The sequence below is a fragment of the Littorina saxatilis genome, linkage group LG1 (genome assembly GCF_037325665.1).
Source record: "Littorina saxatilis isolate snail1 linkage group LG1, US_GU_Lsax_2.0, whole genome shotgun sequence".
Classification (NCBI taxonomy): Eukaryota; Metazoa; Mollusca; class Gastropoda; order Littorinimorpha; family Littorinidae; genus Littorina; species Littorina saxatilis.
The window spans coordinates 103039221-103066967 of record NC_090245.1 but is presented as its reverse complement, the minus strand read 5'-3'; the positions used below and the strand labels follow the sequence as shown (position 1 = coordinate 103066967).

General features: G+C 42.6%; 1 protein-coding gene across 1 annotated transcript; it reads right to left on the bottom strand.

Moving 5' to 3' along the window:
* Positions 1-52: 52 nt before the first annotated feature.
* LOC138948198 (RNA polymerase II elongation factor ELL-like) lies at positions 53-26690 on the bottom strand. Its single transcript, XM_070319703.1, has 12 exons — positions 26538-26690; positions 17984-18031; positions 9724-9851; positions 9281-9406; positions 7924-8229; positions 7399-7469; positions 6105-6264; positions 5330-5417; positions 4450-4657; positions 2290-2323; positions 1690-1861; positions 53-839 (listed from the first exon to the last, which is right to left on the bottom strand). The coding sequence occupies exons 1-12, from the start codon at positions 26670-26672 to the stop codon at positions 678-680; spliced, it is 1638 nt and encodes a 545-aa protein (XP_070175804.1). The 5' UTR covers positions 26673-26690; the 3' UTR covers positions 53-677.
* Positions 26691-27747: the final 1057 nt, after the last annotated feature.

Genomic DNA, 27747 nt, shown 5'->3' with positions numbered 1-27747 from the left:
AACTAGCGCACAATGTTTCTGTTCCCTATTCTCCTAAAATCAAAGATAAATAACATCTCATGGCATGCACACAGATAAAAACATAAGGTTTCAAAGCTTCCATCAAAAATGCAGTCTTGGCTTTGGGCTGAGTGTACCTGATCCGTTTCAAGCTAACTCTGCTTTTCAAGTGCCACTGAGCTCTTGTTGTTTGGTAGGTTATTGCCGTTTGGCGCTTGGTTCTTTTTTTCTTTCTTTTTTTTTTCGTTTTTCATTTTTTTTCTTTTTTTCTTTTTCTTTTTAATATTATTTATACACTTTACATTCATATATATATACACACACACATACATGTTTGTGGCACCTAAAAAGCAGTAGTAAAATGAGAACGGAACAGGACTTTCTACATCGGCAGCAAACCAAACTTCATACAAACAAAAGACGGGGGAGAATGAGGGACGAGGGGAGAAAAACAAAAACAAAAAAACAACCAAAAACATTGGCTACGAATGTGCTGGCAGACATCATCATCAAACCAAGACAGTAATCAACTAACACAACGCTTCCCGCTTAAAAACAGCAGCGGCTTCTCAGGAGGAAGAATTCTAGGAGGTGAAGATTTTCACGTTCATGGGAAATCAACGCACTGGAAGATGAGGGAGGGGGGGGGGGGGGAGTGGTGCGAGGAGTTGCCGGGGCTAGCTGCAGTCGGCGATGTGCTGGTTCCTGTCGTACTCCATGATGAGTCGCTTGATGTGACCCAGCTTGCCGTGCAGGTAGTTCACCCGCTGCTTGCGCTGCAGGAACTTGCTGTCGTTTTTCTGCTGCTCGTACTCCTGCAGCACTTTGCTGCGTAGCTCCTGAAAGAAAGAGGGTAACCACCATGAGCTTCGCATGAAATCATCAATTAGACACTGCATACACTGCCTACAGTTGAACAAGATGTTCAGAAGTGCTAAATAGAGCAAGCAAACAGGTGAGATATTAAGGATAAGGTCAATCCTTTTCTTCAGTCTAAAGAAAGCTGTACATTTACTTGTCACATCTACTAATGATCAGACTTTAAAAAAATCATTATTCAAATCTTTTCAATTGCAAAATTTCTCCTGTTAGTTGGTTACCAGCTGAAACATTTTCAGTCATAACACATCTTTTGGGAAGGGTTTCAGGGCTTTGTTGAGCAGGAATATAACTTGGTGAACCAGTTCACATGCAAACGAATATGTTGTGCCCAATTAACAGAATTGCTGAATTCGCGGAATAGGCTACATTTTTACCCATTTTGCAAAATCGACAACAATTTTCTAACTTGCCCGTTTTGCAAAATCTGCAGCCAGTCAATAATTTTTTGTGTCATCAAAACATTGCAGTTACCTTGCTTTAGCTTCCTATTACAGTTAATATGGTCTGTGTCAAGTATAACTCCAAAAAACTATACACTTTTTGCCCTAATTTATGGATTATTGTGATATCTATCCACTCTAGCATCTACCTGTCTGTGTGTGGTGATACCCAAGGCATTTGAGAACTTTAAAAAACAAAATTGGTTGCAAATTTGATGAAATTAGCAAGTTTTAGAAGCCTTTGCGCATTTTTGGCAAAACACTTCAGTTTTTGCAAAATGAACAGCATTTTGCCATTAATGTGAAAGTGCATTTTGTTGTTGAGAATTGCTGAATTGGCACCAAACACACACACATAGTGAATTACCTCAAATTCCTGTGAGCCTTCTTTGGTGTTGAGGATGCGTTCCTTCAGATGCTGGAACCGCCGTGTCACATTTTGAACTTTTTCATGCAGCCGTCTATACTCCTCGTATTCACTATTAAAGTCTTGTTTGTATCGAAGTCTCTGTTTGCAGCTCTCTATACCGCTGTACTGCCTGCAACACATATCACAGCATGTGTCATAATCAGCAAATCCCAACTCACAATATTCCCAAAGCAACATCAATGCAAAGTAAAGGAATTGGTAGCACAAACAACTCTGAACACCAGAAAAAGCAGTTTGAAATCAAGTAAAAAGAATATAAAGCAATACAATCACAGAGAATAATCTGAATTATTTAATGACAGAATCACAGCAAAGAAACAAAAGTGAAGTCTCCTTCTCATTCAAATCTTAAACAGATCATTCCGCATCTGTAAAACATTTTACACACACAAGGTTTTATGCCAAGTACATACTCGTAAATGGAACCAAAATCATACTGCAGAAAGAACTTCTTTCACCACAAATTAGATTACTACTGATCAACACTGAAAAAAGACAACCATCCGGTTTGTTCATAGCAGGTAAAAAATTACTTACGTCACGTAATCAGGTGTGGAGTCGGTATCATCATCTGTACGAAAAGAAAAAACACATTAAAATTAAGTTTTCAACAGAAGAATAATTAAAAGCTCAAAAGATGCATGATGCAAAAATATAAACAAGAACATAATACAGCTCTGTTCAACCTCTACCGAACTCCTTTGCAAAAGAAAATAAAATCTGATTAAATGCGGTACTACTTGTCTCCGAAAACCTCATCAGAAATAAGAAAATACGTCCTTAGATCGTGTTTTGTTACATAATTGTTTGCAATCATGACTTATATTTGCAACTTTCACAGTTCATGGCTTTATTTTCAGGTTTGTGTGAGGATTTACGAAGGAGAGGAAGCACTAATCACATGACGTCATCAATACTTGGCTTACTTTTCACAGGCATGTCCAATACTTGACTTGGAAGATAGATTTAGTCAGTCTAGATGGGGTTTTCGGAGACAAGTAGTACCCATTGAATGTTCTCACCTAAAAATATAACTCCGCTTTTAAGATTTCAAGCAAACAATCATGCTCAAAGGAAAGATATGAGGGAGGTTACCAATGCTTCCAAATGTCACTACATATGGACAAAATAACACTAGCGTAACAGAGCACCCCATATAAGGCAATAAAAAAAAACACTGAAAAAAACACAGGTCTTGTATTATTTTGTGAGGGGTCTGAACCCCTTGACTGCCTTATGACGGGTATACCCGTCATGCGCTTGTGCAGCCGCAGCGCCTTAGGACGGGTTTACCCGTCTTCTCCGTTCAGGAATTTTCCAGAAATGCTACGTCACTGCTGACACACAAATAGCAGCCAATGGCTTGGAAGGATACCTCATTCTCATGAATAAACATAAATGGTGACGCGGTTTTGCGTCTGAAGGCTATTTTCGGCCTTGGCGACAGGGTAGGGGAGAGAAATCTCGACACGTCAAAATGGCTAACGGTGACAGTCGACCGGGCCCTAGTAGGGAAAAACAAAACCGGACTGACGCTACAGGCGGTGCAAATGATTATGGATACTGACAGGGGAAGGGGGAGATCTTTCGGACCATTCATTGGAAACAGGTAGATGACAGTGATTATAATCCTTTCTTGGAGCAAGCAAAACAGCCACCTGTGTTTGATCCACAGGCACCGGAAGATGCGCCAGACTGATTTTTCAAAAGTTCATATTTAAACATCATTATAAGCCAAACTAATTATTATTTCCATGATTAGACACTAAAAACAGATTCTTGGTTCAATTTCCTTTAAAAATAACATAGGTTTTACTTACCTACCTACTGCCAGTTTGGAGCTAGAATTTTTTGTGAATTATTACACCCCGAACTCCAATATTCCCTGGCAGTCAGGAATGCACATACGCAAGTTTTGATTGGCAGCGAAAGGGTTAAGGGGTATTAGTTTTTTTGTTTTTGTTTTGCCAAGCACATCATTGTGGGGCTTTTAATCATTAACATGCATCCGTCTACAATGTATCATCATTTATCCAACATTTATAATAAATATGTAAATGGCAAGTATACAAGACATCTATCTATCTTCTATATCTATATCTATATACGGCTTGTGTGTGTCTGTCTGTCTGTCTGTGTGTTCACGATTCACGGCCAAAGTTCTCGATGGATCTGCTTCAAATTTGGTGGGCATATTCAGGTAGACCCCGGACACAATCGTGGAAAATTTTGAACATGTGCGTGCTCTCAGCGCGCAGCGCTGAACCGATTTTGGTTTTTCTGTACATCCATTCCCAGTAACTCTTCCTGATCTTCAGTGTTTTGCGCGTTTATCTCCCTTCCTTCGTACGGTGCGCCACCTGGGAAAGCCGGGTCCCCGGCGAAGCCGAGTATTCGGCTCTACTTCTTCCCGGCAAAGCCGTACCCGGCGAAGCAGGTATTCATCTAGTATATATATATATTTACAACATTAGGACATAACAGACAGACGTTATTAGTTTCTTTCGATGTTTATTATCTGATTTTGAAATGTGTACAGAATAATTTATTTATGTATGCTTTTTGTGAGGCGCCTAGAACTCTATTTGGATTTGCGTCATATAAATATCCTCATTATTATTAAAAGGAAGGTTCATAATTTTCAGTCCGAATGCCTCATTCCACCCCCTCCCCCCAACCACCCGGATTCAAACACACCTTTTTCTTGGTTTTCCCTATTTGAGCCTGGTGAGCCCTTGTCACCAAAGCTGTTGGTGGCCATGGTGACAGCACCGCTGGAAGAGTTGTGGTTGTTGTTGTCACCGTCAGCAAGTTTACCGTTGGTGCGCTTTTGGTGTTTGTCGTGGTGTGATATCCTCTGTTTCTTGTTAGGGACAACGTCTGGTAGGTCCTCAAGACTGCGTTTCTGTTGGAATATGAATGTGCAATCAATCAGTTGAAGAGAACCTCTGGACAAGCAATGCCGTACACTCCCATTATTCAGGCAATCCATTCAAGGAAATAAATAACGCCGGGGCCCCCCCGAAGCTAAAGCATTTTGGCCTCGTAAATATGAATGTAACTAACACCCTCTGGTGAAAGATACATAGTGCCATGTAAAGATAAACACTATTTTGTCCCTCTCATCTGGGTCAAACTATCATTTTTCCATGTGGTTTTTTTTTAAATTTTTGCTTTCGCAAAAATATTATTGTCAAGGAAATAAATGCACTGGTTGAACAGAATGTCTTCACAAACAAAACTGCAAAGCACATTACAATATTGGATATTGCTCTCTCAATGCTTCATAACTCGCTGATATGAAAGCATAAAGAAGAGACGACAATGAATTGCACCTGAAGATCAAAATGTTAAAACCACTCAAATGAAAGCACACAAGTTATCACATTACTCACTAAACTAAAGGAACAAAATCTTACAAAGACTCAAATCATGCATGTAAGGTTTATTTGTCCTTTGTTTAACAATACGCACGAAGACTATGAATGAAAAGCAACAAAAAGAAGGGCAAACGGGTACAGACAATTTTTACACCTGCATATATATATATATATGACAAAGAAGAGAAATGTGCTACCTGAGGGGGGCTGGGACTGTTGCTGGGTCGCACAGCAGGTGAGACGGACGGAGATAACGACGGTCTGGACTCCATTAGCTGTTGGTTCCTGTTCCAAAATAAAACCTCAAGTTGCAAAAATTTAACAAAATTACCATTTTTAAACACAATGGAAACCCAACTGAGACATTAAGGACAACTAAGATCATTGCCTCGCTTGTGTCTTCCCTGCAGGCAGCTGAACATTTTGTCAGATACGTTTTTGTCTAATTAGTGTTTGTCTGTGCACTTAAAAGCCACTGGGTCGATATATATCTGAGCGTAATGTTTTGTTTTGTTAACAATTAAACGTTCCAACAACATACCTTTCTTGTTTTTTTGATTCCCACTAAGACGGTCATAAGGTTATTTTCACTACAGTGGCTAATTAATCTCAGAAACATACAATACCAAATCAAGCTAATTTTACATGACTCAGCAGGGGTATCGCTGATCTCAGCTGCCTCACAAGAAAAGACGTCAATGATTCTTTTTTTCTATCCATACATTCAAAGAAAATGTATACTTGCAACTTCATTTACCAAGTTGGAGACAACTGCTCTGTCAAAACAGATGGGCCTAAGCAGTTGTATTTCTCAAATACACACACACCTGCACATGTTCACGAAGGACAACAGGTACAGAAACACACATTATTGCCAAGGAATAGATGCCCACACACAACAACCAACCACCTGCGCTCTGCCTCTCACCCACCACGAACTACATCTACACACAACACCAGCAGAACACCTACTTTTTCATAAGCTGCCTGTCGGCATCAGTGTAGAGCGGCCAATCAGAGCGGATGTCCTGCCAGACATGTTTGGCCAGACTGTAGGAGTTGTCCTTGTTCATTGTGCCCACTGATTTCAACACGACTCCAAGAATGTTGCGGTCCTTGTCTTTTATACCGTCTGCACAAAGCAAGTACATTTTTTATTCTTCTTCTTCAATCAATCAATCAATCAATGACGCTTATATCGCGCATATTCCGTGGGTACAGTTCTAGGCGCTCTGCAGTGATGCCGTGTGAGATGAAATTTTATACGGCCAGTAGATTGCAGCCATTTCGGCGCATATTTACCTTTCACGGCCTATTATTCCAAGTCACACGGGTATAGGTAGACAATTATTAACTGTGCCTAAGCAATTTTGCCAGGAAAGACCCTTTTGTCAATCGTGGGATCTTTAACGTGCACACCCAATGTAGTGTACACGGGGGGAGGGTTCGGACACCGAAGAGAGTCTGCACACAAAGTTGACTCTGAAATAAATTTCCGCCGAACCTGGGATCGAACTCACGCTGACAGCGGCCAACTGAATACAAATCCAGCGCGCTACCAACTGAGCTATATCGATCACACATTTTTTTATTCAAATACACAAACAACTTTGTTTTCTTTTGTTTAACTTTGTTTTCACCCACAGTCATCTTGTTATTTAGATTTAGTCTTTTCTTTGTTATGCAGTCATCAAAAGTTAGCAAGGAACGAAGCGGCTGAACTAATGCGATAAGTCCATTTTACAACTCACCTTGTTCAACCCATCTTACACACCTTGTACACGACAAGCAAGTCTGCATTAATTTAATCAAATTACTGTGTGATTTCTATGTTCAAGCAGTTTGCGTTTTCAACTTTAAGTAAAAGGTAAAAGAGACACAGAGCAACACTTCACTTATTCTTTATTTGCTTCCATCGTCGGTAGTTCTTTAAACGTAATAAGCTGTCCAATTACACCGTGACAGAAAATAGAGCTTTCAAACTTCCCCCTTGACCAACACAAAATTAACAAGACACAGCTGATCCTATTTGCGAGCACCAATAGCATTGGTAGGCAGTTCTTGTGTAACCATAATAACCACTTTAACAATCGAAGAAAATACACCTTTCAAATTGTTTCCCTTGACTCACAAAATAAGCAGACAGCCTAGACAACACTGACCTTAACCACACAATCACAAAACAAAGCCAGGCAATAGTACATCAACCCTTACCAACCGCTCGCAATGTAAAATCTCCATGTCTGTTCATCAGACAAATTCTCACCTTTCATAAGCCGAGCTACAAGCTCTGGCTTTTTGTACGGTCGTAATGCCAAGAGGTGTATCACTCGCTCCCTGAAGAAAATCAAATCAAATATTAGCAATAAGTTGCATCTAAATTACCAAACTCACAACTTGTCTATTACATTATTGTAAACACATTATTGTAAACAAATCCAGTCATTTTCAACTGTCATTCAAGAAGTGGTAACCTTTCAAGGTATGGAAAATTTGCTTTTACCAATTTTGTTTCTGATGTTGGTGTAAGCTCTTGATCAGCTCTTGATGACTTTACTCTACAGCCGATTAAAACAAACATCAAGACTAAAGTTCTTGTACTGCACACACACACACACACACACACACACACACACACACACAGACACACACACACACCACTTTTTCCTTAATCTCAACCACTCCCTCAAGTTTTGAAGTTAAAAGCATACTCCTATCAAATCGTACGGTCTATGAGTAAAACTTCTCATGCACCAAATCCTCAATACACCCGAACCCAAACTTAACACACCTGTAAGGCAAGCCGGTGGTAGCAGAAGACCCTTTGTTCCCAGAGTGTCCTGATGGTTTCATGACTCCGTTGCTGGAACCCAGCGCAGATACTGGCTTGTTCCGGTTCCCGTTGATGGGGTGGTGGGGGGAGTGGGCGCTGGAGGGGGGAGGGGTCAAGCGGTTATTGACGAGAGAGGAGGAGGAGGTGGATATGGAGGCCGGGGAGGGTTTGGGGGTAGGATTCAAGGCCTTGTACTGGCTGCTGGGTATCACTTTCTTGATCTTCTTGCCACTGAAGCGACCGCTCATCTTGATTTCTTTTGCACTGTTCACACACACACACACACACACACACACACACACACACACACACACACACACACACACACACAAAGACAAATGAGTTAATTCACACATTAATAATTATTAAATGCTGAACAAGAACACAGCACTTGAAACAAACCTAAATCATTTATGTAGTCGAACCGGCCCTGGCGACTACCTCTCAATAACCACCTGCCCAAGATACCTGCCTCAAGGGATCCTGGGGAAGGTTTTTTTCCACTTTACCTTGCGACCACCTGAAATAACAACCCTTGTTGGTCAGTCCTGCAGGTGGTCGTAATTGACAGGTTTGACTAAAACTAGGATTTAGAGGGATTAGAGTCTTCTCTTAATCTCAGTCATTACACAGTACAACCAAAGCTCTTCAAACCGTAGCAATGATTTTGAAACCTGGCCCCAAAAAATAACAAATCATCACAGACAACAAAGCAGCCAGAGACTACTAATTGGCGGTACACATTTTATCATTATTATTAACGAGGGCCCCAAAGGGGGGGTATCATCACGATCACGGGAAGGGAAATTTTAGCTTTCACGATCACAGTTACCTTGATTTTTGTTTTCACGATCACAAACACCTTGACGAATAGAGGATCATAGAGTGATACAGCTGTGAAAAATGTACGTTGAAAATAAAATGCTTTGCAATAATGCCCATCACGATCACGAAAACAAATGACGATCACGATCACGAGACTTGATTTTTTTGTCATCACGGATCACGGGCAAAGTCCCATCACGATCACAGAAATGGAAATTTCGGCAATCACGGTCACAGAAAGGTCAAAAAACGCCAATCACGATCACGATTTTAAGTCCTTTGGGGCCCTCATTAACCAAGGCTAAATTATGCTTTAACCTGCTTATAAACAATGTATATGTCCTGCATTCTTCTCTGTTTCTCATACGGCCCAAATCTCTTGTCCTTTTTCAACCCAGCAACCTTATTTGATCAATTTTTTCAAGCTGCATTACATATGTCGTGAAACATTCTCAAACAAAGAACATAAAGGCAAGACATGGAGACTTACCAAAACTTCTTGGATTCAGTGTCGGCAAAAGCAATCTTCTTGCGAGTGTCGTTGTAGACGTCATTGTTGGCATGGGTCGTGACCTTGAACTGCATACTGCCCAGACACTGGAGGCTACTGCCCTGGCTAAAAACATAAAAGTTAGATCATCAGCGAAAGTGATTACAGTTATTTTGTATCATCCTTTCATTCGGCATGTTGGCTTCCGTATTTCTACATTTAGTAATTTATTGACTACACTAACATTTACACGCACACAAAAACATTAATACACCATCACCTGGATTCCCAGTCTACCTAAATTTTAAAACAATTCAACCGAACATATACAGATGAAACAGCAAACAACACATGGAAAAAAATCAGGGAGAGATGGTATGTGTGTAAATGTATGAAAAAAAACAAGACCCCCCCCCAAGTTTAAACATAAATTATGATCTCACCCAGTGCTGGTTTGCTGAATGCAGTCAAAGCTGCCGTTGACGTCGCCATGGATCTTGGCCAGGTTCAATTTGAAACTCCGCTCCGCTTTGGGGTCGTCTGACGACACCTGGCCTGGTATGCTCATTACCTGTGGGGACAGAGAGGAAGAATTTTAACGTCTGATGGAGTGGGGGTAAACTCTCAGTTTAAAGAAGTCACACCAGGAAGTGAACGTGACAACTTGCCCCAGGGACTAAGCACTTCTTGAACACCAGGGCAAAATAAAATAAAATAAAAGAAAATATCATTACCTTGACAAACAAAAGGTGAGAATTCCTTCTTTATTTACACGTAATTTTTTTTTCAAATGGAAAATAAATAGATTGTGATGGGTAAGATGAAAGGCAGGAGACAGAAAAGTAACAAAAAGCTCTGGTCTAGTGACTTATGGAGAATACTACATGGCTTGCTGTGTCGTACCAGATTTACACGAGTTGTTTTTTAAAAATATTGAACTGCGAGCGAAAGCGAGCTGTTCACTTTTTGAAAAAGCAACGAGTGTAAGTCTGGTACGAAACAGCAAGCCATGTAGTATTCTGTTTATCCTACATACTGCATACGTGTATTTTACTGAAAATGTCCTGCAGTCGAGGCAGCTAACTTGAAGACGCTTGTTTTGGAACCTCGATCTCTTATAAAGCCTCGTGCAATCTATTACGTCTAAGTAACGATACGTCACTCTGAAAGTGTGGTGTGATGTGTTAGTTCTAACAATTCATCGAGGGTAATTAGCTAGCGCAATTATTTTTTTCTATAATGACGTTTGTCTCGGTGACTTTGGCATCATAAGCAGTGGAAAAACAGGTCCCTGCCAGACTTGCTTGACATGACCTCATTTACATGATATACACACGTGTGATTTGAACGATTATTATCTCACGAGTGTCTCTCTCACGTATATAGGATACATTTTTCTTTACAGTGGAACCCCTTTTTTGAGACATCCCCCCCCCCCTATTTAAGACCTTGCCGTTTTAAAAGATTTGTAAAGTTACCTCGGGTTTACGACTCCTTCCTTTTTAATACCCAGGGTTTGGAAGGTCTTTAAATGGGGGTGGGGGTTGTTTTACTGTATATATGACAGGCTATGCCTCCTTGTATAGACTTACATGATACTCAGCTCAAAGGACAGTCTTTCAGTGTCATCAGTCACCAGTACAGGAAATATGACAGCATACCTTTTTCACACACACTTTCAAGTTTTAAGTTAGTTTGAAGCTGACTTCCGTTTTCTGGATAAAGCTTATGTTCTGGAGAATGTTGCATGAGGCATTTCATTTAACAAGTTTCCATCTAAATAAAATGGTGTATAATTCAATAATCAAAAATTTTAGTAATAAATTTTCATTTGATTAATATACTTACCCAACTCACATATAGCAATTAACTCTAGTTCAGTGCTGGTAACGCTGTACGCGTCCCCTTGGTAACAAGGAAGGCGCCTCTAAAAAAAGAGTGACATGAGACCCGTAAGGGTGTCTAAGCCAGCCCGGAAACGAGACTGCCTTCCGTATGCGCGCGCATACACCGCCATTTGCAATTCAATCTAAAGCGAAGCCCAACTCACACCTTTTTTTAGACCCAAACACCCACCACAGCGGGGAGGCGGGAGGGAATAAACGATGTGAGTTGGGTAAGTATATTAATCAAATGAAAATTTATTACTAAAATTTTTGATTAAATTACATATCTTACCCAACTCACATATAGCAGATTGCTACTATAGGTGGCGGGTACTCACCACGTTAAGAATGTAGAACCTGCCCTGCAGCCACCAAGGACGGCAAAGCTGAACTGCCGTCCTGACGACTTGAGGCTACATCCCTCAGGTAAAAGTGAATGAAAATGTCTTCCGACCGCCAGTACGCAGCCGCAAGAACTTCAGAGAGGCGTCCAGAACGAAGCACCGCTAAGGAAGACGCCCAAGCTCTCGCTTCATGTGTCCGGGACGAAGTAAGAGGTAACACGGCTCTGACATCGCCAGACTGGCTTTGCCACCAAATGTAAGCCTGCCTAATGGTGCTTGAAACCCATTTAGTCAGAGTGATCTTCGAAATATCCTTCCCTCTCACCGTGTTGAGTGAGATGAACAACAACTTTTGAGTTTTTGAGCGAATCGGTAGAGTCCTAGCCAGGTAGCTGCTGAGGGCCCTTACCGGACAATTACAAACATCAGGATCCCCCGGAGCCAGAACGCTGCTCAAGGGGGGAACACGAATACAAGGAGATAACTGACCAGGTTTTTGGTTTTTAGCTAAAAAATCCGGACGAAATTTCAAAGTAAAAGATCCATCTTTCTCTAAGGCAATATCTTTTGCCAAACCCGAGAGAGCGTGCACTTCGCTGCCGCGCCTAGCAGTCGCGAGCAAAACAAGAAATAAAGTTTTCTTCGTAAGGTTAGCCAAACTGGCTAAATGAAGAGGTTCAAAATCATCCGAAGCCAAAAAACGAAGAACTAAAAACAGGTCCCACGCCGGGAGCTGTACCTTTGACCGAGCTAAATCAAGAGAGGCGCCCTTGATTACACTCGCTATCACGCCACTTAAAGTGATTCTATGGCCAAGCTGTCTAAGCGTAGAGGAAATAGCTGACCTTCTTACGCGCAAAGAGGAAGGAGAACCGCCCTGTTCCGCCAACCAGGATAAATGATTAGCTACGTGCATCGATCTCGGAGCCAGAGGATCGACGCCGTTCTCCAAACACCATTTGGACCAGGAAGACCAATGCGAAGCATATACAGACTTGGTCGAATCCCTGTGTGCCTGCTGAACCAATTTCAAAGTCGAAGCTGTGGCACCCGCCCGGAGCAGAGAGCCTCGGACAGAATCCATCCGTGTAGCTGCAAGGCCTGAGGATTCTGGTGCGGAATGCCCGACCTGGGCTGCAACAGATCGCCCTTTCGAACCCCGAGAGGAATGGGCGGACGAACCGCCATGCGAACCAGATCGGGATACCAATGCTGGCTGGGCCAAAGAGGGGCCACCAACACCAACGCCGGCCCTTCTAGTTCTGCTTTTCTTATCACCTTGCCGAGAAGGCAAAACGGTGGGAACGCATAAGCCTGCAGATTTGTCCAGTCCATCTCCAGAGCATTGACCCCCCAAGCTTGAGGGTCGGGAAACGGAGACACGAAAAGAGGGAGACGAGTCGAGTATCTCGTCGCAAACAAGTCGATGGGAGGCTTGCTTACTTGCGCCCAAAGGCGCTCCAGAGCCTGGTGGGAGAGAGTCCACTCCGAGTGTAAGATCTTGTTCCCTCTGCTGAGAGCATCGGCCAAGACATTGAGAGTGCCTTTCAGATAGACCGCTGACAGGAGAATGTTGTGCAAACTGCACCATGTCAGCAAGCGACACGCGCTGTCCGAGAGGACCTGAGAGCGAGTGCCCCCTTGACGGTTTAAGTAAGCCGCCACAGTCATGTTGTCGGTGTGAACCTTGACATGACTGTCTTCCAACAGAGGAAGAAACGCCCGAAGGCCCAGCGCTACTGCCTCTAGCTCCAGAACGTTTATGTGCCAAGAGGCCTGACTGACGTTCCACACACCGGACGCTGTCTGATCTGCAAGATGAGCCCCCCAGCCCGACAGGGAGGCGTCCGTGAACAGATTGTTCTGAGGAGGCGGAGGAACAATAGGAACGCCCTGCGACACCCAGGGGAGAAGCCAAACACTTGTGGTCCGGCTGAACCAAGACCCCAATTCGATCTGAGCATTCCAATCTTGCGAAGTTTGGTCCCATAGCGCCTGCAGAGCTGCCTGAAACGGCCGTTTGTGTACTCTGCCTAGAGGAACAAGAGGCGCCATGGACTCCATCTGACCCAACAGAGAGTACAACTCCCGGGCCGTGGACAGATTCTCTCCGTAAAGAGAGCGGATAGAAGCCTGCAACTTGTCCACTCTCTTTTGCGACGGGCGAACCGACCAATCCAGAGTATTGAACTGCATCCCCAGATACGAGAAATCCTGTGACGGATCCAACTCCGACTTCACCCGATTGACCGTGAAACCGAGCTGAAATGCCAGACTGAGCACTCTCTGTGTGTGCCTGCTGCAAAGAACCTGGTCCTGGTGCAAAATCAGCCAGTCGTCCAAGTAGGCTCTCAGACGCACCCCCTCCTGCCTCACAAGGGCACAGAGTTGACGAATGACCATTGTAAAAATCCAGGGGGCGAGCGAAAGCCCGAAAGGGAGCGCTCGAAACTGGAAAATTTTCTCCCCCCAACGGAACCGAAGCCATTTCTTGTCTGACGGGTGCATGAGCACATGAAAATAAGCGTCGGTCAGATCCACAGACGTGACCCAGTCTCCTGGCCGCAAAGCCTCTCTCACTGAGGCCGGAGTCTCCATGGTGAATTTCACCACACGCAGGAACTTGTTCAAAGTTGACAAGTCTAGGACAGGTCTCCATGTCCCCGAAGCCTTGGGGACCACAAACAACCTCCCGTAAAAACCCGGAGACCCCTGATCGAGCACCTCCTCGATAGCCCCTTTCAACAGAAGGGATGCCACTTCCCCCTGTACGGCTGCCTTGGCCTCCGGGTCTCTCGGGAACCGAAAAGGCGGCGGAATTCTGGACAGAGGAGCCTTTCCCTCCGCCCAAAGAAGACGAAATCCCGAACGAATAATCCCCACGATCCACTCGCTGGACACCAAATGTGTCCAGGTAGCGATGGCCCTGGAGGGGCCGCCCGCCACCACAAAGGTGGGGGCCAACGGGATCAAAAGCTCGGGAAGACATCATTGGGGGTTGGGCTTACGCCCCGACCCCCGAGAACCACCAAATGAACCCCTCTTCTGATAAGGGGCACCACGCCCCCTGCCTCGTGAAGAGGAGCTCTGACTCTGCGCCTTGCCTCCCCCAAAGGAAGGAGTCTGCGTCTTGCCCTGAGTCTGCGTCTTGCCCTGAGTCTGTGGCTTGCTCTGCGACTTAGAAAAACCCTGATGCGCGATACGAGCAATAGCCAAGTCCCTAGCGTCATGAGTCTCTTTTTCCAGCGCGTCAAACGACGCCCGGCCCAAAAGAGACCCTTCCGTAAACGGAGAAAGTCTGAGAGTCTCTATCGTACCTTTATCCCTGATCTTGGAGCCAGCAAGAAAGGCCGCTCTGCGGGAGAGAACCGCATGTGTGTAAAGCCTGGCTGACAAATGCATTTGTTCCTGCGTGACTTTGCCCAAAGTAGCCAAAAGAGTCGTCACATCCTCTGCCGAGGCATCAAAGCGGAATTCAAAAGGTTCCAGAGAGGTAGCAATAGACCGAGACAATGATCGCTGAAGCGATTCTGAAACCGAGGCTAGTTCCAGGAGAGACCTCCCTGTTTCTTCCAGAGACAACAGGGAAGCTTCTGAATAGGGGACCGATCTGTCTTTGCTATACCCATCCTCTCTCAAGGAGGCCAGCTCCGGAGTCACCGGCAGCACGGCCTTAGGCAAGGAAAAAGACTCAACCAAGCTGATAGGCCGAGAAGCAAGTTTGAAGTTCCGAACAGCAGAACCAGGAACCTGCCGCCCTGCTTGAGCCAGGTACGGCAAAGCCGAATCAGGGGCAACCCCATGCTGTGACAACAGCGGCACCATAGCGGACTGGGACAGCGTCTGATAGCGCGAAGTCGCCAAGACCGTAGCCATCTCAAACGCCACCGCAGGAGACTCACGGAAACGGAGCGAACACCTAGCGTCCTTAGCACTCCGAAAGTCTCCCAGCGCAGACGGTGGAGGTACCAACTGAGAGTTGCACTCCACCACTGCTTCCTCAAAATACTTAGATGCCGTAGTAGCAGCCAGGGCCACAGCCGAAGACAGCTTACGCGGCAAATTGAATCCAACGCCCTCCGCCTGACCGGAAGCGTCGTCATCAAAACAGTCGTCTTGCACCTCTGCGCAATCCTGAAGCTGATCCCCGTACTGACTACCATCGTCCAGCAGAGAACCAGCTTTACTGTCTACCCCCCGCCCAGAGGGCGGGGTCGGAAGCCACACACACTCGCCCCCGTCCCCAGACTGAGCAGAGTGCAGTGGAACTTCCTTACGTGTACCAGGGCTCTTACTCCCCACTGAAAGGCCGCCAAAGCGGGTTGAGTCAGCCGAGAGATAAGAACTTTCGCCCGGCCGCCATGCGCCTGAGGCTACTCGCTCCTGACCACGTGCCGAGTTTTGGCCGGAGAACCCGGTTACTAACTCAGCAGACATACCTTGTGAACGAGAAGGAACGCCGGAATGCGAACCCAAAAGCGGACACGGCACAATCTCATCATCCTGAGAGGCATGCACCTCCGCTCTCGTGACTGTAGTGGCAGGAGACGCACGAACGCTGGCAAGCGAAGAGACGCCGGCCACACCCGAGGGAAGAGAGCGAAGCTCCGCTCTCGTCGAAGTAATCTCGGCCGCTAAAGTAGACACCTGTGAACTAAGAGATAACAACAAAGCAGCAACATCAGCAGATGCCAACCCCGGCACCTCAGGGGGAGAATCCCCCTTAGCAGGTTTATTCACGTGCGCGGTCTTGTCAACCGGCTTCGCCGACAAAATGGCCGCTGTCTTGTCTACCGGCTTAGCGGGCAAATCAACAAACACATCAAAAGATTTTTTTGCAAGAGTATCTTCACCAGAAACGGATTGTTTAGTCTTCCTAGAAGATTCTTTAGAAGAAGTGGGCGCAGCAGCTACCTTTTTAGGCGTACACCTCTTCTTAGCATTGTCGGCCATGACACAACAAAGACTCACGAAAAAATTTTGCAGAAAAGAAAAAATTTTCTCAAGTCCAAAATGCGGCCAACAACGCTGCCAAAATCAAGAAAAAACAAGAACGATCTCACCTCAACAGTAGTAGACAAGTCCAGATGCAAGAAGATACCAAGAGGAACAACAAAGTCAAAAGACTAAGTCAAAAACGGCTGAAACAGCCGGAGCGTACATCAAATGCGACCAGTCTCACTGGCGCTGAGCTTTGGATTGAATTGCAAATGGCGGTGTATGCGCGCGCATACGGAAGGCAGTCTCGTTTCCGGGCTGGCTTAGACACCCTTACGGGTCTCATGTCACTCTTTTTTTAGAGGCGCCTTCCTTGTTACCAAGGGGACGCGTACAGCGTTACCAGCACTGAACTAGAGTTAATTGCTATATGTGAGTTGGGTAAGATATGTAATTTAATCAAAATCTACAAACCAGCAAGAAAACAATCCCCCCCCAATAAGCATCGTAAGTCTATGAAATGATAAATCAACACCTTTTCTTTGCACAATATTTAACTAAACCAACCACCTCACTGATTAGTCATCAAAAACATATCCAAGTTTCAAAGATCTGGCTCTACAAGAACTTGCAGTCGGACAGAACTCTTCAACTTTTCTTTCTCTGCCTTGTGGAAGAAAATTCTCAGAAAAAAGGATGTTTGCCTGCAAAGAGTTCTTGGAAGTTAATCAAACTGATTCAATGTCAACAAATCACGAAACCTTGTAGTTTTACTTTGTAATTGCATCAAATTTCAAACATCTAGCTCTACAAAAACATAAAATATTTCTGAATCATTTGTCAATCTTCTCTGCATTGTTGAAGAACAATTCTACAGTAAAAAGTAACTGAGGGACTTTCTTGTTACTAATTTAATGGAAGAGAATTGAACTTTACCCCTTTAAAAAAATCACCTAAGCGTGCAGACATGCTAAGTTTCACTTTCAAACTCAAAGCACTTTGTCTATAACAAGAACATACGTCTCTAATTCACACATATTTCTTCTTTACCTAGTTTACGAAAATTCTCTAAAAACAACAAAGGGTCTTTTCTGTTAAGCTCATGCAAGGATTTCATGGAAGTGAAACAAACATTATTTGTGTAGAAATCATCAAAGCATGTAACTGTAAGCGAATCAAGTTTCAAAATAATAGCTTTACAAAACAGGGAAACACTTCATTCACTATCCAGCCTTTCTTCTCTACCTTGTTGAAGGAAATTCTCAGTAACAAACTGCTCAGGGTCTTTTCTGTTGGGCTTCAGAGGAAGTTCATGGAAGTTGATTCAACTTTACAACTTAATGGGTGTAAAAATCATTCAAGTGTGAAAGTGTGTCAACTTTCAGTTTCACACCTCTGGTTTACAAAAACATAGACGAATATCCAAATTTGTGTTCTCTGTGAAATTCTAGTTTAAATTGCTAAAGTAAAAGGATTTTGATAACAAAACAATGACAGTAACGTCTCTTTCCGCTGCACACACACACGGAACTCACCCCATTGCTGTCCCTGAACTGGATTGTTGGTTTTCGGCTGCATCCTCCCTGAAACACAACAAGAAATAAAATTAACAACAAATGAAACAGTAAATCAGCTGAATTTGCAATCAAACAGGGAGTCTAAAATGTGTGGTAATGTGACCTGTGAGTACACATATATATATAGAATGAATGTAGCCTGTCTGGTTTCTGTGTTGAGTCAGTGAGGCGAGGTTTTTTTTAGCTGAATTTAATGTCAACCTGCCACAATAATTTAGCAAAGCACTTCCCCACAGTGCAGGGGAAACAATCACAATAATTTAGCATAGCACTTCCCACAGCGCAGAGGAAAAAATCCGCCTCCATGTCAAAGACTGTTTTTTCCTTGCATGCGAAAGCCTGGTGCGTTCTCAGGGGTTATTCATATTGATAACCGTTAACATGAGAAGGAAGGTACCTTTCATTGTAACTTGGAGAGGATAGAGAGAAATTCAAGTTTTACGCGCTCATGGCAAAGCCATTAGGGGCATGTTCCTGGGTTTTATTCCGACTTTAGATGAAATACACAAGTGTATGCACTTATGGCAGAATGACCAGGGTCTTTTATGTGCTACTGTGGCAACACAGGGGTGGGACATGGATACTGTCTCTGGGTCTGCACATAGAGGAGAGGATCCATGCAAGGGTAGTTCAAACACATGCATTTCCGATTTACTTTCCACTTCATTCGCACTGAAGACTGTGCACCCAGGAGAGCTAGCGGGCTTTGACCAAATAGGGTCACAGAAAAGTGTAAGACTACTAAGAGGAAATGGGAAGTATGTCAGCACCCGGTCTCTTTAATGTCAAGGTTCTTCCCACAGTTCCTATTTACTTTCAAAGTGGGTCACTGTTCAAGTTTATACCAGTGCATCCTGACCTCAGGTCAAAATGAGTTCGGCTCATTCTCTCCCTGACAGGATGCCTAGAGTTTCCTTGTCTGGCAAGGAAACCGGTTTTTTTATATATATATATATTTTTTTATATCCCATGACCTCCCTTCTTTGTCTCTGTTACTTCAGTATGGGTATATATGTTGTATTTTTATAGCTCAATAAATACATCATGGACTCCAAAAAATATATGATAGTGCAGATTCCGATTTGGGCAAAGGACTACTTTCCTCCCGACCTTTGACCTCGCTCGCGCCGAACAATGTGACACATTTGTATGAAGTTCTAAAATCGTATTGCACGGCTCAGAAAACCATATCAGTTGCACGCAAAAATGAATCTCAGAACTGATCTGATGTATGAGATGCAATAAGCAAAAGTTTCTTTCATTATGAAAGCAATGCAGGTCGAAAAAAACGAACATTCAACTTACAAGATAACCAGATGCTAGCGAACCAAAACAAAAACACGAGTACCCTCCCCTTGCATCGTTAGCAGACGACTTTTGAGAATCTGTCGGTAGTGTGTTTTGCCGGTGTGCGCCTTCAGCTATCAAACATCGGCTGTTTCACGTGTTTTGCGAGCAAGTCTACTCTTTTGCCTGGCTCTGCAGTAAGTCCACATATTTTTCCGTAATCCAGTCATATTCCTTCAAAATGCAATCAATCGGCGGTGACAGACGTGTCGGTCGCGTTTTCCTCTCACCCATACCAGTTTAAGTTCATCCATGCAAACACACTCGCAAAACAGTTTATCACGTAGATACATTTCAAATAGGGAGCAAATGGTTAAATCTAAACCTACATATTTGTTCCCTAAGATTTGCTTCTCTGTCAATAAGCCTAATTACACACGTTCGAGAAAAACAACGTGGAATCAATTCTGAATCGAGTAAGCCAAATGGGTCCCAAACCCGTTTCGCCCGTTCTGCCAACCTGAAACGCAAAACAAAAGAATTGTGCGCTTCAGCTAAATTAATTTCTATTCGACTTCATTACTTTCTTGCAACTTATGAACCTTTACTTAAAGCTTTTAAATGGTCTGAAAGTAGTGTTACCGCGTACTTATCGATGCACTCATTCGTTTTATTTTTTCAGCGACGGTCACTTAGTTTAAGGTTGCAAAAGGGCTAAGTCTCGCTGGCAACAGTTTTACCCTGCACAGATCGCAACAGTGCCGCTAGTAGTCTACACTTTGTGTTTGATGGTAGAATGGGATATACAGATTACAACACTCGTGGTTTTTTATATGGCTTGTATTTCAGTCAAGACCCAGCGGGAATATCAATCGAGAGACACTCGCCAGAGGCTCGTGTCTCCCGATGATATTCATCCGCTGGGTCTTGACTGAAATACAAGCCATATAAAAAACCACTCGTGTTGTAACCTATACATATATTTTTTTTTAACATATTTAGAGCTTTTTGTAATGTGTTATGGATTTAAGCAGATTCGTGATCGTCGATAATGATTTTTCATGGTGTTTTGTAAGTTTTAAATTACAGAGTAATTTTTATTTTAGACAGTTTCAAGCGAGCTATTTTTTGCGGATGTATTTACTGTGCAAACTCCTCTAAATATGGCATAAGTGTCACGTGATAATCAACCGTTTGGTTTCAGCGCTCGCTGGAGCGGACAATTTTTTTGACAGTGATGCAACCATATATTACGGTCTCCTTCCGGCAGCAGTCCCAAAACGTCGACTTGTTTTGACCTTAGAACGATGTTTTTATCATAACTGTGAAGAACAGAACGGAGATCACTGTCGAAGTCGGCCAATCTGCAATCATTTTCGTCTCGCGAGCACTGCTCGTGAACAATATATGGGAGATCACACTGTATTCTGGTTTTGATAGATTCGCGTAGGACTGTCGCGTCTGGTCAGAGAGACAACTGGCGATAGCCGTGGAGTGAGGATTATCAGAATGATACCAGTGGTCATGTAAACCACAATTTTCAAAATTGTGGAAATGCGAGCAGTCAAAACACACATTGAACTAATTACAATTTTGATAAAAAAAAACCATCCATTAGTAGATGTCCATTTTGTTGCAAGTACCAGTACCCTTAAAGCCTTCAACCCGAAATACAACATGTATTGCAAATTACCGGTTTTGACAGAACTTTACATACCTACAAACTCCTTGCAAAGAATATGCCATTATCATTATACAACAGAATACACTAGCACACTGTCCCTTTGAAGTTACAACTTTTGATCGAAAGGGGGGGGGGGGGGGGGGGGGGGGAGGTCAGGGATGCAAGAAAAGGGAAGCAAATAGGAGAACCCAATTCATCAGGGAAAAGCAAACAGTCAACACTAAACAGAAGGCTGGCAGTGTAGCTAGGCCTGACCGACAAAGCAAAAGTACCACCTGTACGCCAATCTGTCCACTGCCAGGGCAGAATTGTGCCAGCATAATGTTGTGTGTCTCCCCCTAACCCTATTCTTCCTAATGACTGAATTTGATTGAAAAGGAGTTCAGAAACAAAGGCACATGAAAAACTGATAAGGATAGGCATAAGTACTGGTACAGGAAAATAATTTGTTTCAATAAAATCCTTTTTTTTTTTTTATAGTCAATGGAACTTTTAATATAAGAATGTATACAGATTCCAGCAACTTGGCAACCAATGCTTCTAATTCTAATGCAAAAACACACACAGACAGACGTACATTCACATACTTAACAAAGTTCTAATGTAAACAGAAGTAACCTGAAGAAAAACAGACCGGCTGTCCTGCTAAATCTTTTCACCTAGTTAAGTCTCCCTTGTTAATGCATAATCAAGCGCACACTAAACACATCCCTTTGTTAATCACAGGTTTTGTACTAAGATGGTCACAAATATAAGATCAAATCTTCTTCTAAGGACAGGTGCAACATTTCACACCAGTACCAGATCTATGTGAAATAAGCTGTACAGAGTAAAGCTTCGAGTTAGATCAAAATTAATACAAGCCTGTTCATGCAAATCCTTGCACATCCGTTTACCGCACCTTTCAAGGAACGCACCTGTTTGCACTGCACTGATTATTCAAACATATATATCTGTACTGTTATACAAGAAGTGCACGGCACACAAAAAACCCTGTATTTTTCTAGCCCTTTCACCGAGATACACCAACATAAAACAGTGCCTTCCGCGAGCTCTAGTCTACTCAGCAAATGGAGTAATGTACATCAGCAAGGGTCCTATAACTGGGATAGAGTACACCTACACCTACATCATGTACATGTATGATAAAGGGGCAGACCTGTCTACCCTTATTATTTTGGATTAATTTATTACTACTGTAATACTAGTTTTTTTATGATTTAAAGAAGAAAAAAACACCATTGATTACGATTTTCAAAATCAAATGCGCTTCAAATTACTTAATTAGGTTTGTGTTGCTAATGTTGGCGCTTGTAACCACTGGGTTACTATTTTGGTCATCAATTAAGCATTGCTGACTATGAATGTAGATGTAAATGCTTGTATAACTGTGTTTTAATTTCAAATGTGTCAAGCGCAAAGAGCATAATTGTAAAGTTATGATGTTGCGCTATAATGCTAATTTATTATTATTATTATTATTATTATTATTATTATTATTATCAGATTACCATTTCTTTTACTTGACCATTACTCTTGTCAGGCTTTGAGGGTAAACAGGTCTGTACATGGGTAGTGCTCAGGGCTTTAAGTAAAACACTCCCGTTTTGGTGTGATGACGGTCATGACCTGCCTTCCTTACTGTCGCTGTCAGTGTCATCTCAGATAACACTTCAAGACTGAAATGCCGAGAAGCAGGGCATTGGAGACGTGACTCATATCCTAAATGAACAAGACCCACTTAGTGACTTAGAATAAGCCCACCTAATAGTACTTGAGTTTCACAACAAACAGACTATCTTTGATGTGCCCCAGAGAAAACAATGCAATACATGTTTGACTTATTATCATCTGACTACAAAAAGAAATACCAGTGGTGCAGGCATATTTGGTTGAGTATGGAAACATTTTCCCATCCTGTCAAGTCTCACATTTCTCTGTGACACTGACACTAAGCTACATATAATTTTAGAACTTTCCAGTACTTTCAAAACATGTGGGCAAGGTTCCACTTACAGCATGCTTTTTGTCTGTAAATCGAATTATCTTTATGTTTTTAATCGCAGGCATTACATTAACAATAACATACCTGCCTCCATTCACTCAGCCCCCGAAAGACTATACATACATACAACATGCGATGAGCTCAAGAACGCCCGTTGTCTTGCTGGACATACATTACTCATAGAACTCGTTGTCTTGCTGGACATACATTACTCATAGAACTCGTCCCAAAAGAGGAGAAAGTCAAATTAAAGCAATATGATTATGAACAACACTGACTATCTTACTTCTTAGAATTAGAGAATGAGTACTGTATACGGTGATACGACCAGAACAAATCAGGGCCCAGGTTGGTCAAACCAATAAGGAATAACAGTCACAGTGTGGCTTTACAACACAATGTTCTCTCCCAGCATAGGGAAAAAGTGACACTGACAGCAGACTGTGCCCCTTGAGGTAGCTGACTCTTGCATGTCACTGTGTTTGTGTAACAATTAACATAGGATATTATAAGGCAAGCAGTAGTTAACACTGACACTACTGACAGTCACTGAGTCAGAAATCAAGCATAGATTATATTGTAACAAAGAGCCTTACTCCTTTCTTTCTTTATTTGGTGTTTAACGTTGTTTTCAACCACGAAGGTTATATCGCGACGGGGAAAGGGGGGGGGGGGGATGGGATAGACCCACTTGTTAATTGTTTCTTGTTCACAAAAGCACTAATCAAAAAATTGCTCCAGGGGCTTGCAACGTAGTACAATATATATTACCTTACTGGGAGAATGCAAGTTTCCAGTACAAAGGACTAAACATTTCTTACATACTGCTTGACTAAAATCTTTACAAACATTGACTATATTCTATACAAGAAACACTTAACAAGGGTAAAAGGAGAAACAGAATCCCTTAGTAGCCTCTTACAACATGCTGGGGAGCATGGGGTAAATTCTTCCCCCTAACCCGTGGGGGGGGGGGGGGGGGGGGGGGGGGGGGGGGGGGGCCTTACTCCTTATCACATTCACAGATGATCAAACTGACACCACAAAGCATGTATAGCACTAGCACCTGTCTACTTTTCAGTGAATTAAAAATCATCAGTCGGAAAGATCCCTGTTGAGTATGCCCCATATGCAGCCTAATAATAATCATGGAGCCCTTTATACTTTGGACAGTTCACTTCAGAAAAAAAAATGGTTTCCACTCCAAAAACCACTGCAGCAATTGAGTCAAAATCGCTTAATTTCAACATAACTGTTTTGTTATTTGAGTACCAACTACTATTCACTCAGTATTTGTTCAAATTGGGACAATAGTATACACTTTTATTGTAAAGTTTGCTCCCGAGGTCTGACAGCTACATAGAATGATAGATAGATCTATAAATGCAGTCAACAGAAAGCATGGACCATGCACAAAATACTGTCTCACACTGACAGATTCAGTAGTACTAACCTGTTTGAGTTCATGAGGGTTTGCAAGGATCATTTCCCTCAATAATTCTCGTTGGTACACTTCCTTCTTTGGTCTTTACAGTTACACCTGGACTTCCTAAAGAACTACTCTGGTACTTCATGACAACATTGTCACTTGAGGTTAAACCAAAGGACTAGACCAAACAAAACTTGAAATGTACAGTACACACAGCCTGTGAAATGACATTGACAACACTTTCATTTTCAACTTGAAACTCACTCACTGACAATGAACTTTATATTTCACAGAATTAGGAATAAAACATCAAAGCAAATTCTCCTCCTTAACTTTTGATCAAAAACAGGACGTCAGCCTCTTAGTCTTAGTCTTAAAAACTCTTCGGCAGAAGGTCGAGTGTTCAAATTTCAATTCAAACCCCGGGTTTTGGATCTCCTTGTCCTACTCCTAGATCAACTGATGTGCAGACCTGCCTGTGTCTTATCCCCCTCCGTGTGTACACGCAAGCACAAGACCAAGCTCACATAAAATCCATGTCAGGGTTCGTTGGGTTATAATGGAAAAATAAAAACATCAAGCATGCATCCTACGAAATCGGTGTATCACTGCGTAAAAAGCGGGGTAACATCGGTAACATGACCAGTTATAAATGACAACTTGCTACTATACTGTATAGTCACTCAGTATCTATCCAAGCTCAAACTAATTTCTATCCAACAACCAGAATTATTCTCATCAAAAATGCTTTGCATTACTAGAATGTCCAATCAATATACATGTACCATACGTTGCAAACACAAAGTACCTTGAAAAAATGTCTTGGCATACCGTTTAGATCTTCTGGTGTAACAATAAACATCAACAAGTTGTTAACAGTATCAACAAGAGGGCATACTAGAACATAAATCCACACTTTGTGATCTAATCAAACTCTCAAAATACACAAGGCAACACTGTTGCAAGTCCAGTGTGATCCAGAATCACCTTTTTTGTCAGCCAAAAAATAAAAATATATATACTTTTTTGTTTGGGTTGTTGTTGTTTGGGGTATTAATCAGTGACAAAATCTGCTGCCTAAAACTGGTAATGATCATCCTCAGAATGCACCAGATTGCATCCTTTTTTTCAAAATTTCTTCCTTCACACCCATATCTTCACAATATACTTTTGGAAACCACCCCCCCCCCCCCCCCCCATAAAATGAACTGATCCGCCCCTGCAACCACTTGTGGGTTTCAAGTAATTCAATCTTTCTGATTATTCCAAACATTGCCCAAACACAGAAAACTCAGTTTATAAAGCCTTTGAAAGTGTAATGTTCTGGTTACAGCTGGTACAATACATTGACACAAGCTGGTAGTAGCAACACAAAAATGTAAACTCAGCATCTGGCCATCCTCCTCACCTGTTATGGCTGTTCAGTTCACTGTTGCTCACTTGCTGTCTGTGCTCTTGCGGTCATTCTCAAACTAAATCCATTTATCCAGTCCATTTTCTGATTAGTCTGTCTTCTTTACTTTCATCATCTGAATAAACTGACCGCACACACACTTTGATCTGTATAGGTACCCATCGACACCGCAAAGGTAGACATGTCTGTCTCCATATGGAGTACAGGTTTGGCACAGACGGCGAATCGCATTATTAGTCGCCCCCGTGTATCCTTTGAACAAACACGGAAATGGTGTAGAAAATCGGCTTTTGGTCTGAATTTTCTCTGATGAACCTTCTCCGTGAACTTGCACACACTTTTCACAAACTAAGGTAAAACTCGGCGTGGTTAACCCTGACCAATATTCCGACGGTACGGTCACAAGTGAGAATGGTGACCAACGAAATATTTAACGTCCATATGTTTCTCACAGCACTATCATTTCAAAGCCCAGAAAATCGTGAAAGAAAAAGTTGTCAAATGCTACACATCTCTTTCACAGATAGTGAAAATAACGGATCCAATTTTAGCTGTAGAAGGCATTTTGACTTGAAAAAGAAAGCATGACAGAGCCAAAGATGGAGAAAGAAAACTGCGGAGTCTGCACTTCGCTTCACAGAGTGAGACATTTCACAGCTCCTGCACACAAAATCAAGAAGAACATATACTTACTTTAATTTTTGAATATTCCTCGAGAGCTCGCAAAGCTGAATCTGTCAATTTAAAATGTATAAAAGTTTTGTTGCCGCTGGTAGAAACGTTTGAAGCGAGACCATATTCCCGTCCCTCATCTAACGTAGCGGCCATTTTGCTCTAACTCGGATACGGGAAAATCTCCAACCAATGGAAATCGCGAACAGACGCACAGATGTCGATTCCGTAGATGAACGAGATTTGCCGAGTGTTATTTTTGGCTGACCGTGTTTTTCTCTGGTGGCGGGGGGGTGGTGGTGTTTACCCGAACTAAATAATGTGACGGACCTTCAGGGGCAATACCACACGTATACAAAAACAAAACAAAAAATGCCAAACGGGGAAAAGGCTTTTGACTGATTTTTTTTTTTTAGCTAATCGTAATATCAGCACTGAGCAGTGCAAATTTACCCTGTCAGAGTCAACGCTTAGCTACTATAATTATTGTCTGAAAAACTTGACTCGGAACAACTGAAAGACAAGATTAGTAACGGATTTTTTTTTTTTAAGTAAGAATGATAATAATGATATTAAGAAGAAGAAGAAGAAGAAGAAGAAGAAGAAGAAGAAGAAGAAGAAGAAGGAGGAGAAGTAGACTTGAAGACGAAGAAGAAAAACTTGAAAAGAAGAAGTAATAGAATAAACTGCATGAAGTGAAGAAGAAGAAGCAGAAGAAAACAAATAAGGAAAATAAACAGAAGAAAACAAAAGGGTAAAGAAAAAGGTAAAGAAAAAGGTAAAGAAAAAGAAGAACTTGGAACCAGATAAAGAGAGAGAGGAGGAATAAAACAAACCAAGAAAGAAAAAGAAAGAAGAAAACGCCAAAATAGAAGTGACTATTGACTGAACAGAAGGTGGTATGATGCACGCCGGCGCAACCCCCCCCCCCCCCATCCCCTCCACCATACACCGGCACTAAACTTTAGATGTGTGTGTGTGTGTGTGTGTGTGTGTGTGTGTGTGTGTCAGTGTGTGTGTGTGCAGTGTGTGCCACGGTGTGTGTGTGTGTGAGCCTGAACCGGCTTGATGCGTGCATGGTGCATCAGTGCGGCGTGCTTGCCGCCTACATATAATATGTGTATCAAGTTATGTTATGTTATATGAAGTCTTATATCGCCCGCGTATCTCCAGACTCGGACTCAAGGCGCAGGGATCTATTTATGCCGTGTGAGATGGAATTTTTACACAA

Coding starts and splice junctions, on each gene's coding strand:
- LOC138948198 (XM_070319703.1), bottom strand. CDS start 26,672: ATGGCCGCTACGTTAGATGAGGGACGGGAATATGGTCTCGCTTCAAAC. Junction 18,032..26,537: donor AGGAATATTCAAAAATTAAA/GTAAGTATATGT, acceptor GTTGTGTTTCAG/GGAGGATGCAGCCGAAAACC. Junction 7,470..7,923: donor ACCACCGGCTTGCCTTACAG/GTGTGTTAAGTT, acceptor GATTTTCTTCAG/GGAGCGAGTGATACACCTCT.